General features: G+C 41.9%; 1 protein-coding gene across 1 annotated transcript in view; it reads right to left on the bottom strand.

The window, feature by feature from the left end:
* The window catches only part of LOC129811998 (EMILIN-1-like), a 63,941-nt gene extending 54,462 nt beyond the window's left edge, over nt 1-9,479 (bottom strand). Inside the window, exon 1 of the mRNA XM_055863866.1 lies at nt 8,830-9,479. Coding sequence (XP_055719841.1) covers nt 8,830-8,978 — 149 coding nt within the window. The 5' untranslated portion in view covers nt 8,979-9,479. The remainder of the gene's footprint in view (nt 1-8,829) is intronic.
* Nucleotides 9,480-13,844: the final 4,365 nt, after the last annotated feature.

Genomic DNA, 13,844 nt, shown 5'->3' with positions numbered 1-13,844 from the left:
ACCAGTGTTTATCTGGATCAAACGCGCCAAATAAATGGACATTTTGGATATACACTGCTCAAAAAAATAAAGGGAACACTTAAACAACACAATGTAACTCCACGTCAATCACACTTCTGTGAAATCAAACTGTCCACTTAGGAAGCAACACTGATTGACAATAAATTTCACATGCTGTTGTGTAAATGGATAGACAAAAGGTGGAAATTATAGGCAATTACCAAGACACCCCCAATAAAGGAGTGATTCTGCAGGTGGTGACCACAGACCACTTCTCAGTTCCTATGCTTCCTGGCTGATGTTTTGGTCACTCCGTCTCATGCTACCACTAGAGTGAGAGCACCGCCAGCATTCAAAAGTGACCAAAACATCAGCCAGGAAGCATAGGAACTGAGAAGTGGTCTGTGGTCACCACCTGCAGAATCACTCCTTTATTGGGGGTGTCTTGCTAATTGCCTATAATTTCCACCTTTTGTCTATTCCATTTGCACAACAGCATGTGAAATGCATTGTCAATCAGTGTTGCTTCCTAAGTGGACAGTTTGATTTCACAGAAGTGTGATTGACTTGGAGTTACATTGTGTTGTTTAAGTGTTCCCTTTATTTTTTTGAGCAGTGTATATCGACGGAATTAATCGAACAAAAGAACCATTTGTGATGTTTATGGGACATATTGGAGTGCCAACAACAGAAGCTCGTCAAAGGTAAGGCATGAATTATATTTTTATTTCTGCGTTTCGTGTCATGCCTGCAGGGTTGAAATATGCTTCTCTCTCTTTGTTTACAATGGTGCTTTCCTCAGATAATAGCATCGTTTGCTTTCGCCGAAAAGCCTATTTGAATTCTGACATGTTGGATCGATTCACAACCAGTGTAGCTTTAATTTGGTATCTTTCATGTGTGATTTAATGAAGGTTTGATTTTTATAGTAATTTTTATAGTAATTAATTTGAATTTGGCGCTCTGCATTTTCTCTGGCTTTTTGCCAAGTGAGACAGTAGCGTCCCGCCTAAACTAAGATTTTTGGATATACTATGAACTTTTCCGAACAAAACATACATGTATTGTGTAACATGAAGTCCTATGTATGTTATCTGATGATGATCATCAAAGGTTAGTGATTAATTTTATCTCTATTTCTGCTTTTTGTTACTACTCTCTTTGGCTGGAAAAATGGCTGTCTTTTTCTGTGACTTGGCTCTAACCTAACATAATCGTTTGGTGTGCTTTCGTCGTAAAACTCTTTTGAAATCGGACACTTTTGCTGGATTTACAACAAGTGTATCTTTAAAATGGTGTAAAATACTTGTATGTTTGAGGAATTAAAAATTATAGGATTTCTGTTGTTTTGAATTTGGCGCCCTGCAGTTTCACTGGCTGTTAACGAGGTGGGACGACGCTACCGTCCCACATACCCTAGTGAGGTTAAGGGAGGGATGGAGAGTGAGAAAGAAATATAAGAGATGGAAAACAGAAAGAGAAGAAAGTGGGTCAAAGAGAAAGAGAGGTATGATAAAAAGGAGAAGACAAGGTCATCAAATTCTATCACCAACGACCTAACTAGCTGAGAATGACTAATTATATGTACTAAAAGACCCTAAAAGACAGGTGATATACTATAGGCCTATAAAGAGGATAACACACACTGGGCAGCAGGTAGCCTAGTGGTTAGAGCGTTGGGCCACTAACCAGAAGGTTGCTGGATTGAATCCCTGAGCTGACAAGGTAAAAAAAATCTGCCGTCCTGCTCCTGAGCAAGGCAGTTGACCTACTGTTCCCCGGGTGCTTGTGGATGTTGATTAAGGCAGCCCCCCCCCCGCACCGCTCTGATTCAGAGGGGTTGGGTTAAATTCAGAAGACACATTACAGTTGAATACATTCAGTTGGCCAACTGACTAGGTATCCCCCATTCCCAATACCTAACACTGATGGACTGTAATAAACATAGGTCTAAAGGTAGCTCCCACACCTGCCATCAGGGCCTGAATACACACTAAGAGGTGATACAATACACACTAAACTAACACAATGTCACACAAACAATATTGACAACTATACACACTGACAAAGGTAGGGATCTCCCTCGCACAGACTCATGCAAAAACACACACACACACAGGGAAAATAAACTGTCCACCAACCACATCATCTGAATGAGCCTGACCGGAATTCCAGAATTACATAGGCCATGACAAAGAGTTACACATTCCAAAGAAAACTTGGAGAACCTGAGACAGAGAGGAAATTAAAGTGGAACTGACAGCTTTTTAACTACTTTGCAGATATGAAACAGACACTCATAATATCAGTCAAAAATATCAAATTCCCAGTTTATGCTTCAAAACAAACTTCGTAAGAGGTTTTAAAAATAGGTTATATTTCACTCAAAATTCCATGACGTACAATAAGGCATTGTCGGCAGAATAGATATCACTTGAGAGGCAGTTCAATGCATGATTAATATAATTCACCAACACGTTTCTTGGTAGTCCAAACAACATTGCTATCAGGTTGTAAATCACAGCTGGCCTGGTACATTGTTTGCTGCCTCCACCTATTCGGGAAGCACTGTTTCAGTTTCAATATTTTGAACTGAAACGGACGAATGTAACTAAGGCTGGGAATGTCAATACAATCAAACTAGCAAGGGCAATAATCACAAGTCAGTCATTACATGGTTAATAGGCTAGCGCACATGTTTCAAACACAAGACCCGCGTGCTGAATAGGACACACAAGCAAGTCTAAATGAGTCAACAGTTGATGAAATTGCAGAGTGATGTACTCGGTGAATTCACCTTCAATTACGCTGCTTTCGTGTGTCCCGTTTACAGTGTTTGTGTACAGACACATGCCACAGTCTTAGCTAGGCTACTAAAATGTTGCTGTCTGGCTTTGGTTTTTAAAGCTTGACAATAAATAACCAAAAAACAAAACACCATGCAAAAGAGAAACATGTAGGCCTATTACAGCAGTAGCCTAAGTAGGCTATTCAACTACATTTTGAGTGCACCATACAGCAAGGCTGCATTCATCTGCACCGGTGATCCAAGCAGTGCAAAAATAAAAATAAACATGTTTAAAAGTTGAAATGTTACAACAACCTATAGCTACGTTTTTGTTATTTGGAGTTATTAAATTAGGGTCGCAAGACAAACACATTTTGATTACGGTCGCAGCATATTATGCACATCTGCAAGCATAGCAGAAAAAGCTGGACATATTACTTATCTATTTTGTTTTAATATGTGTAAAGCTATATACAGCATCATAAGTGGACATTAAAAAGGGCCATATTTTTTTCTAATAAAACAATGGACAGTTAGGGTCACAGTTACCGTTTTTTATCAAACGCTAACTTTAGCTAGCTAGCTAACAGTACGCTTTAACTTGCAATGAAAATGAATTTGACAAAATTAGAAATGTATAATATCTAAAAATGTAGCTGTAGACATGGATGAGGTCTTCTCACTCTATCATGGATGCCATGGTTGCCCTTAGTTTGAAGATCCAGAGACATATGTTTTATACAACAGCCTTCTTTCTGTGTTCTCTTTTTGGATTCTCTCTGCATTTTGGCGATCATCTCTCTGCTTCCACTGGGCATTCCACGGATTTCAAAACTCTGTCAACTTCTTCTGTGACAATGACACCGTTTTCCCCCCAACATTTTCATCAGAAAACTCTAAAATGTCTGGTTCAATTGAAATGTTTTTACTTAAATCAGAGATGTACTCATTGTCTGATTCATTTTCAGAGTCAGAGAGAGTCAGCATCACAATGTTTTCCCACTGAGCTTTGTCAATAGTGCTATTAACATATTGCCTTTTCACACCGATTCCCCTTGCCAGGTTTCAATATGGCTGGCAATATGTTGTTAAATCAGGGGTGACCAACTCTAGCACACTTGAGCCACAGTCCTGCTGGTGACCCTTTCTCCAGAGAATGTCATTGATCAACTAGAAACACCACACATGTTGTCCGGGTATGAGGTAATCAGTCTCAGATTAGAAAGCAAAGATGAAAAGACCAGCAGACACTGCAACCTTCAAGGTGTTGTGCACCCCTGCTCCAAAGAAGGATTAGGCGAGGGTTAGCTGATCCTGCATCTGTGTCAACAAAGAACTTCTCCCTGCCCTCCTAGTACTGTGTCCAGGTGGAGGTCATCATTTTAACAGGACACCTGTGTTTTGACCATTGTCCCTTGACTCTTGACCTCTGACCTCTGGTCACCTCCTCTGGTGACCCTTCATAAATCTGTGGACCAGTCAAGCCCTTGGGCCACTGTGTCTGGGCATTATTAACCATTAGAAACCTGTCAGCAGCATGGTGTAGGGGCTGGACTGGTGTCATCCATACCTGTGTCTCACTTCAAAGGATTTTTTATCAATTATTTTTTTTCCTTCTTCAAAGTAGGTAATTTGCCTACATTTTCTAGTACAATGAGTCATATTTTGGAAAAACACTCGTGGCACATCAGCTCGTGGGAAATGTAAAGTGTACATTTACCGTTTATAAAGTGGACAGAAAATCATACACCCTGGGAAAGTTCCAAGACTTACACCTTATTATCAGCAAGTGTTGTCTGCCCACACAATTGAGATGAGAGCTGACATGAGAGCTCAAATATTTGGCTGAGCAGAACATGAGAGTTTAGCAGAGGGCCCTGCGCAGTTCATCTTTCTGTTTCATCTGACTCCTGCATTCTTTGATAAATTTGATTATGGTTTGTGGCTTTTCCTTTAAAATGTATATTTGATGCATGCATCACGAGTCAAATCCCATTGGCCATTCAGTCATTCAGAAGACAAAAAAATTAAATAATGGCAATAGGAAAAATAAAAAGAGTAACTCACAAACTACAGAAATCCTTTAAGTGGACCACAAAAAATATGAAATACTTAATGTTTAATAAGTGACAACAAACAACAAATATATAAAGATAACTGTATTCCATTACTCAACAAAATGAAAACAGATCTAATTAAATGGAATAACCTTCCTATGAATCTTCCAGGTAGAATAAACCTCTTTAGAATGGCATGGCTGCCAAAGATTTTGTAAGTCTTTTCAGTAATACCAATCACCCCACGAAGACATTCTTTAAAAAAGTATACTCGGTCAAAACAGACTTTATGTGGGAAAATAAAAACCATAGAATAAAAGGGAACGTTTTCCATCTCCCTAAGTCTGAGGGTGATTTTAACCTTCCAGGCTTGGAATTGTATCAACTCGCTACCCAAGGCTTTTACTTACGACATATAGTTAAATGCACTAAAGAGAAACAATGGGTACATACTGAAGACGTGCATGTTCATTCCCAGAATTTTCAAAGGATAAAGCTAAGAACATTAACAACTTCATAGCTAAGAACACTATAACAATATGGGGGAAAAATGAAACGTATTCTACAAGAACCAATATCACGCTCTAAAAACACAACCATGTCCAATTCTAGGATAGCTTTACATAATTCCTTCGATAAATTGGTCAACATGGAAAGCTAAAGGCATAGAAACCGTAAATGAATTGGTAAGAGGAAATAGATGTTTCCATGACAGAATTAAAAAGCAATTTTGAACTGACCAATGTAGATATTTTCAAATACATGCAACTTACAAAGTTACATATTACAAAAATGTTGATTTAAAATATTTTGGACATCAGAGCAACCTCGAGGAAATCTTATATGAGTCAGAGAAATGGATGTTCATATGATAGGTAAGATATACAAAAGAGAGCATATCTCTTTTTCTTAGGAAAAATAAAATAAACTATTGGACTTAAACTATTGGACTGATGTTGCCACAAGATGGAGGGAAAATTCGAGCATAACTAACGAAATTACAGTAAGCAAAAATGTACTCTTAATGTGTGCGTACGTGTATGTTGGAGTGTCAGTGTAGTATGTCTGAGTGTGTGGGTAGAGTCCAGTGAGTGTCCATAGAGCCAGTACAAGAAAATCAGTGCAAAAAAACAAACATTGTCCAGATAGCCATTTGATGAACTGTTCAGCAGTCTTACGACTTGGGGGTAGAAGCTGTTCAGGAGCCTTTTGGTCCCAGACTTGCCGCTCCGGTACCGCTTGCCGTGCGGTAGCAGAGAGAACAATCTATGACTTGGGTGGCTGGAGTCTTTGACAATTTTTAGGGCTTTCCTCTGACGATGCCTGGTATAGAGGTCCTGGATGGCAGGGAGCCCCAGTGATGGACTGCCAAACCAAGCGGTGATGCAGCCATTCAAGATCCTCTGCAGCTATAGAACTTTTTGAGGATCTGAGGGCCAATGCCAAATATTTTCAGCCTCCTGAAGGGGAAGAGGTGTTGTCGTGCCTTCTTCACAACTGTGTTGGTGTGTTTGGACCATGATAGGTCCTTAGTGATGTGGACACTGAGGAACTTGAAGCTATCGACCCGCTCCACTACAGCCCTGTCGATGTGAATGGGGGTGTGCCTGTAGTTCACGATCAGCTCCTTTGTCTTGCTGACGTTGAGGGTGAGGTTGTTGTCCTGGCATCAAAATGCCAGGTCTCTGACCTTCTCCCTGTAGGCTGTCTCATCGTCGTTGGTGATCAGGCCTACCACCGTCGTATCGTAGGCAAACTTAATGATGGTGTTGGAGTCGTGCACGGGCACGCAGTTGTGGGTGAACAGGGAGTACAACGGGGGACTAAGCACGCACCCCTGAAAGAACCCCGTGTTGAGGGTCAGTGTGTTGTTGCCTGCCCACACCAGCTGGGGACGGCCCATCAGGAAGTCCAGGATCCAGTTGCAGAGGAAGGTGTTTAATCCCAGGGTCCTTAGCTTAGTGATGAAGGGCACTATGGCTTGAAGGGCACTATGGTGTTAAACACTGAGCTGTAGGCAAAAATCAGCATTCTTACATAGGTGTTCCATTTGTCCAGGTGGGAAAGGGCAGTGTGGAGCAATAGAGATTACGTCATTTGTGGATCTGTTGGGGCGATATGCGAACTGGAGTGGGTCCAGGATGTCTGGGATGGTGTTGATGTGATCCATGACCAGCCTTTCAAAGCATTTCATGGCTACAGATGTGAGTGCAATGGGGCGATAGTCATTTAGACAGGTTACCTTGGTGTTCTTGGGCACAGGGATTGTAGTGATCTGCTTGAAACATGTAGGTATTACAGACTGTGTCAGGGAGAGGTTGAACATGTCAGTGAAGACACTTGCCAGCTGGTCAGCGCATGGTCTGAGTACGCGTCCTGATAATCTGTCTGGCCCTGTGACCTTGTGAATGTTAACCTGTTTAAAAGTCTTACTCACATGGGCTACAGAGAGCGTGATCACACACTTGTATGGAACAGCTGGTGCTCTCACGCATGGTTCAGTTTTGCTGTCCTCGAAGCGAGCATCGAAGGTATTTAGCTCGTCTGGTAGGCTCGCGTCACTGGACAGCTCGCGGCTGTGTTTCCCTTTTGTTTGCAAGCCCTGCCACATCCGACAGGCATCAGAGCTGGTGTTGAAAGATTCAATCTTGGTCCTGTATTGACAGCTCATCGGAGGGTGTAGCATGTTTTCTTATAAGCGTCCGGATTAGTGTCCCGTTCCTTGAAAGTGGCAGTTCTAGCCTTTAGCTCAGTGCGGATGTTGCTTGTAATGCATGACTTCTGATTGGGATACATACGTACGGTCACTGTGCGGACAACATCGTTTATGATTTATTAATAAAGCCGGCGATTGATGTGGCATTTATATTCCCGGAACATATTCCAGTCTGTGCTAGCCCAGACATAACCCAGACATATCTGTAGGTTGGTGGTGCGTTTGTGTGTGTGTCTGTGTGTGTTTGTGTGCCTGTGTGTTTGTATGGGACAGAGAGAGAGAAAACAAAGAGGGATGGAGAGGGAGAGAGAGGGGGATGAGGAGGGAGAGAGAGGGAGGGAGGGATACATAGAGAGGCAGAGTGAAAGAGAGAAAACATAACAAAGCAAGTGTATCTCTGTCCATGTGTGACTGTGAGTACTGCTCTTATGAGGGCAGAAAATCATCAATATGGCTGAAGACAGTTGTGAAGGTTACCGAAACAGATCTTTTGTAGCATTGTAGCAATACCTATATTGTAGCATCTATTGCAACACCGGGCCTGATTAATTTTCGCTGGGGTTGTTAGACACTGTGGCTCCCCCATAGAGCTCCTTTCAGATCTGCTCAGTGTGGGGGAAAGAGACAGTTTTCATGGAACATTTGGATGAGAGAAGGACTGCTCATCTGTGTTACATTTACTCTCACTAACAGCCACACAGAGAGAGAGAGAGAGAGGGGGCGAGAGAGATAGAGAGCAGAGAGAGAGAGGGAGAGACTACTCTAGCTGACAATCTTTGATGTTTAGAGTTTAGACTACATGGGAGAAAAAGAAAAACGCACTTTGGTCTTAAAACATCTCATAGTTCAGTTTCTCATAGAGAATAATGGCTGTGGGTCATTTAAACACAATCTCTTGTTTTCTTTACTGCTAAATTCCTTTATCATGTTACACCTGCACTGCAAATGAGACACACATTTCAAGGCAACTCCTTTCACAGAATTGGGATCTGTCGCTGACGCATCAGCATCAGCTCCTTCCAGATGTTTGGTAACCTTTGACGTGAGATTGAGTGCGATGAGAGTGAGTGTTTGGTACCCTTTGACATGAGAGTGAGTGCGGCGAGAGAGAGAGAGAGAGAGTGTGTGTGTGTGTGTGTGTGTGTGTGTGTGTGTGTGTGTGTGTGTGTGTGTGTGTGTGTGTGTGTGTGTGTGTGTGTGTGTGTGTGTGTGTGTGTGTGTGTGTGTGTGTGTGTGTGTGTGTGTGTGCGTGCGTGTGTGTGTGTTACCTGTGTCTGCTCGCTGCCCGGGCGCCGTTCTGTGGCTGCGCCTGGGTCTGTCCCGAATAGAGATTATACCGCTGCGGGTACGAAGCGCACCGAACCTCCCCGAACCATGTCAAGACCCACAGCACAAGAAACAGAACTGGTCCCGCCATGCCTTCGCAAGAAACAACAAAAAAGTAATGCGGCAGAATCCTCCCGTTTGTCAATGAACTTTTATTCCACACGAATAGTGTGGAAGTAAATTCCTATCAGCCGTGACGCACTCTTCCTCTCCAGAATCGGATAAGTCCATACTATCGACCCATAGTTAGGCTACAGCGGGATGTGAGACGGTATCTCAAACCGTCACTTCAACATCTATATTATTAGTCCCCTGATTGATAGCACTTATATTCCTTTCAAATATGTCCAAAAGCAGCTGCTATTCCCTTTATCATTCTTGTAAATGCGATAAGACACTTCCAGGCGCATCCATGAGCCTGCCGTTATTTTCCAGACGTTGAAATGGGTTACAGTTTTGCCGGGAAAAAGTTTTGATTTCAGTCAGTTGGTAAGAAGTTATTGCGACGCAAAAATGCGAGGAAGGTGGCTTGCGTTTCAAGCGCAGCAGAATCTGAATGACTGTTCTCCCCCTACCCAAGCCTCCTTCTCTCTCGTCCTTTTACCTCCCTTCATTCGTGCGCTTTCTGACCCCTCCCACCTGTAGGCTTCCTATCAAACACATATGCACAGATCTAGGACCAGCTTAAACTCCCCAAATTAAGGGCAGGGGAAACTCAAAACGTACCTTAGATCAGTGTCTAGGAAAAACTCCCGAATGACAACATATACTGTATTTACACACCCACTTGCTGCTTTTGGAAAATTGCTCACGCATTAGCGCTTATCTGGCCGAAGCATCGCTATTAGGAAAATCCCCTCTGTCTGATCCGGGAAAAACGGATGAGTGTGCTTGAAAAAGAACTGAGGAGTATTTAGATAAGCATGTTTATGAAAAAAAATCTGATAGTGGATAGACTGAGAAGATGGATACAAGTGGGCTATACTTTCCCATTGTAATCCTACTTTTTGGACTGCATTTAAACTCCTCATCCAAGGACACGCGTGAATTCGATGATGAGGTTACAATGAAGTTGCTTCTCTCAAACTCTGTAACCAAGCAGGATCACACAAGTAGTGGCACAAACCAAGTAGGCCTACATCATCATGGATTACGCAATATTTGAGTGACGTCCAAAAGTATTGACAGATAGCCAGGGGCACACTCGAAGACTCAGACATAATTTACAAACGAAGCATTTGTGTTTAGTGAGTCTGCCAGATCAGAGGCAGTAGGGACGACCGGGGATGTTCTCTTGATAAGGGTGTGAATTGGACCATTTTACTTTTAGAAATTCCATTTACTTTTGATACTTAAGTACTTAAAAATATTATCTTGAGGAATGTAGTGAAGTAAAAGTAAAAGTTGTTAAAAAATATAAATAGTAAAGTACAGATACCCCAAAAAACAACTTAAGTAGTACTTTAAAGTATTTTTACTTACACCACTGCTTAAGTACTTTACACCACTTTACACCACTGCTGGTTATATCTCTATTAAATTAATAATAGCATATATTCTCTAAATCCATTCATTCATACATCCGGTATTCATTCATACATCTGTTCATATGATCTATTCATTAGTTTAATCTAAATCATTACATTCCTTCCTGTTTGGGGGTTAATTTGATGACTTCTTGAGGGGAATGGGGTGGTAAGTGATTTGTTCTTTCCTCTGTACTCTTATCTCTGCAGATGTGCTTGTCTTCCCCAGGATGTGTCCTCATCTCCTCTCCTCTCCATTCAGACCTCCCTAACTTCCTGCCTCTGGGCTCAGCTGTTGGGGGATCATCTCCTAGGTTTGAGGGTAGTCCGGTTAACTCTACTGTCTCTTTAGTTTAATATACACCCCAGGGCAGCGAGATGAGAGAGATAGAGGCAGAGCTTGGAGTATAAGTGAAAGAAGGTGGGATATGCAGGGCATGCTCAAAGGTAGGGATTTCATATTTTCTTAATCGTTCAATTTAATCCAAACCTCTTGCTCTGTTCCACCATTCTGACAGGAGTTGTTAGGCTATCACGCGGAGGGTGTGTGTGAATGTTTCTGCACGTGTGTCTGTTTGTGTTTTAGGGGATTTCGTCACCTCAGACATAGGCTGAGAGGTCACAGGTGAGAGAGGGGTGGTGTGTCATTGGGAATTTCGGCAATGTCACACTGCTCTGCATCTGACTACCAGCTGCAATCAGAGACTGGGGAGGGATAAATTAATGAAATCACTTTCACTGATCTTAAACACCTGCCAGCCCAGTCATTCATCAAGGATCATTGGTCCTCTGGTAAAGGCATTTACTATTTATTATAGGTTAAAGGGTCTAGTTTCTCTGTGTGTGTGTGTGTGTGTGTGTGTGTGTGTGTGTGTGTGTGTGTGTGTGTGTGTGTGTGTGTGTGTGTGTGTGTGTGTGTGTGTGTGTGTGTGTGTGTGTGTGTGTGTGTGTGTGTGTGTGTGTGTGTGTGTGTGTGTGTGTGTGTGTGTGTGTGTGTGTGTGTATGTATACCTGCATGCGTGCGTGCAATGTGTGAACTGTACATTGTGCTGGACTTCATACCACCCCATTTGATCATATGATTCAATAGAAGAGGATTGACTGCCTGTTTAAGCGCCTCTCTGGGTGGAGGTGGAGGCTGTCACTTGTCACTATTGAGGCCCACACACACCCCTCTCGCCTGGGGTTCATAGTGTTCGTAGAGTCCCTGGAGAGACTTCCACCCTCCAACACTCCAACCCTCTGCTGGGTCAATGGACATGCTTCCCACCACATCAGAGGCCTCTAATGAATGAAAGGATTTGATTTATACAGTGCTTTCTACCTACTGAGGTACTCAAAGCGCTTTACATAGTCAATAGAGGTCTATGGTGTTTAGCCTGACTATGGTCAGTGTAGTGACAGCTCAAAAGCACCACAGGAGTTCGGTTCACTTAACTTCAGAGGAAGGAAGCTGATGTTTAGGGGTGAAAGATAGGTTTTGTCAACTCAGGACCAATAGGCCACAGAAATAGAATGGATTGACACACAGATTGCACGGCCAAAAATGGACAGTCAAAAGTCATTTAGAATTGGATCTGTTTAACTCTTTCTATTTCTACGGTCAACCGACCGGCCGATTTAGTCGTGATGTTGTGTTTGTGGCAGGGATGAAGTTCCGGCTGTAGCTACGCTGACGTTAGCATAAAGTAAGGTTCTGAGAACAGTCACGTGGTGTGGTTTTATTGGGAAAAAGCTTTAAATCAAAAGCTTTTGATTTAACTCATAAACATCTAATAGCTGTGTGTACTTAACTACAAACAAATGCTGTTGTTGCTTGAAGGCTGAATCTGTGGGGGGGGGGGGGGGGGGGGGGGGGCATTGTTATTGTGTTTAAAGAGAAAAAAAGATCTTCAAAGACAACATGCACGTCAATTTAGCGATAATATTAATGGTGAACGCTACCATGCAATCAGTGTTATGTGGCACAGGTTATAATAGAAATAGAACACACTGGATAGGTCACAAGAGCTGTACTGTATTCTTAACCTTGCATTATATTTGAGTTATTCTTGTAGTACCTAACGCGGTAGCACTTAAATAAATTACAACTAGTTTCCATCTTTATTACCATGTTATTACCCATTTTTTTCCATGCTGTAAAGTATCTTTACTGATAGAAGTTACATAGGTAAAAACCTGATTAGAAAGTTGTAACATTGGTTGAGTTGATACCAAGTTACAAATGTTAACACACACTACACACTACACACTGATCCTTGTGCACTAAGCACCAGAGGTGCGAGATCAGTCCTGTGTGGTAGACATTATGATAGTCACTCAGCTGTTTGTTGCCTTTGTAATCTCACCAGCACCATATTGGAAAATACCCCGTCCCACCTTCTCCTTTCCCTTCAGTGCACCAGCTGTGAGGGGGTTCAAGACACACGTTGAGCACGATCGCTGCCCAACTTTATATGTGTCAGAACAACAGCTGTGATTACAGTACAATTAAAGATGAACTCTCTAACTTTTGTATAATTTCAGCCAATAGTTTTGAAAGTGGCGCTCACAAGCCAAAAGTGGTCGTTGTTTTTTGTGTACTACGTCATCAAATTGTGTAACACGTCATTCATTTCGTATGATATGTTACGTCCTGTAAAAAGTATTATTATTATTATGTATTTTATGTGTATATATACAGTACTGTTTCCTTTATTTTTACTATTTTCTACATTGTGGAATGATAGAGAAAAAATAACACATATGGAATCATGTAGCAACCAAGAAAGTGTTAAACAAATCAAAATATATGTTATATTTGAGATTCTTCAAAGTAGCCACCCTGTGCCTTGATGGCAGCTTTTCACACTCTTGGCAGTCTCTCAACCAGCTTCATGAGATTTTTTCTCTGGTCCCGTGTGGCTCAGTTGGTAGAGCATGGCGCTTGCAATGCCAGGGTTGTGGGTTCATTCCCCACAGGGGACCAGGATGAATATGTATGAACTTTCCAATTTGTAAGTCGCTCTGGATAAGAGCGTCTGCTAAATGACTTAAATGTAAATGTAATGAGGTAGTCACCTGAAATTAATTTCAATTAACAGGTGTGCCTTATTAAAAGTTAATTTGTGGAATTTATTTCCTTCTTAATGCGTTTTAGCCAATCAGTTGTGTTGTGACAAGGTAGGGTTGGTATACAGAAAATAGCCCTGTGGTAGAAGACCAAATCCATATTATGGCAAGAACAGCTCAAATAAGCAAAGAGAAATGACAGTCCATCATTACTTTAAGACATGAAGGTCAGTCAATCCGGAAAATTTCACGAACTTTGAAAGTTTCTTCAAGTGCAGTCGCGAAAACCATCAAGCACTATGAGGAAACTGTTTCTCATGAGGACTGCCACAAGACAGGATGACCCAGAGTTACCTCTGCTGCAGAGGATAAGTTCATTA

The sequence above is a fragment of the Salvelinus fontinalis genome, chromosome 15 (assembly GCF_029448725.1).
Source record: "Salvelinus fontinalis isolate EN_2023a chromosome 15, ASM2944872v1, whole genome shotgun sequence".
NCBI classification, from domain to species: Eukaryota; Metazoa; Chordata; class Actinopteri; order Salmoniformes; family Salmonidae; genus Salvelinus; species Salvelinus fontinalis.
Note: the sequence above shows the minus strand (reverse complement) of the source record. Positions and strands in the feature narration are given on the sequence as shown.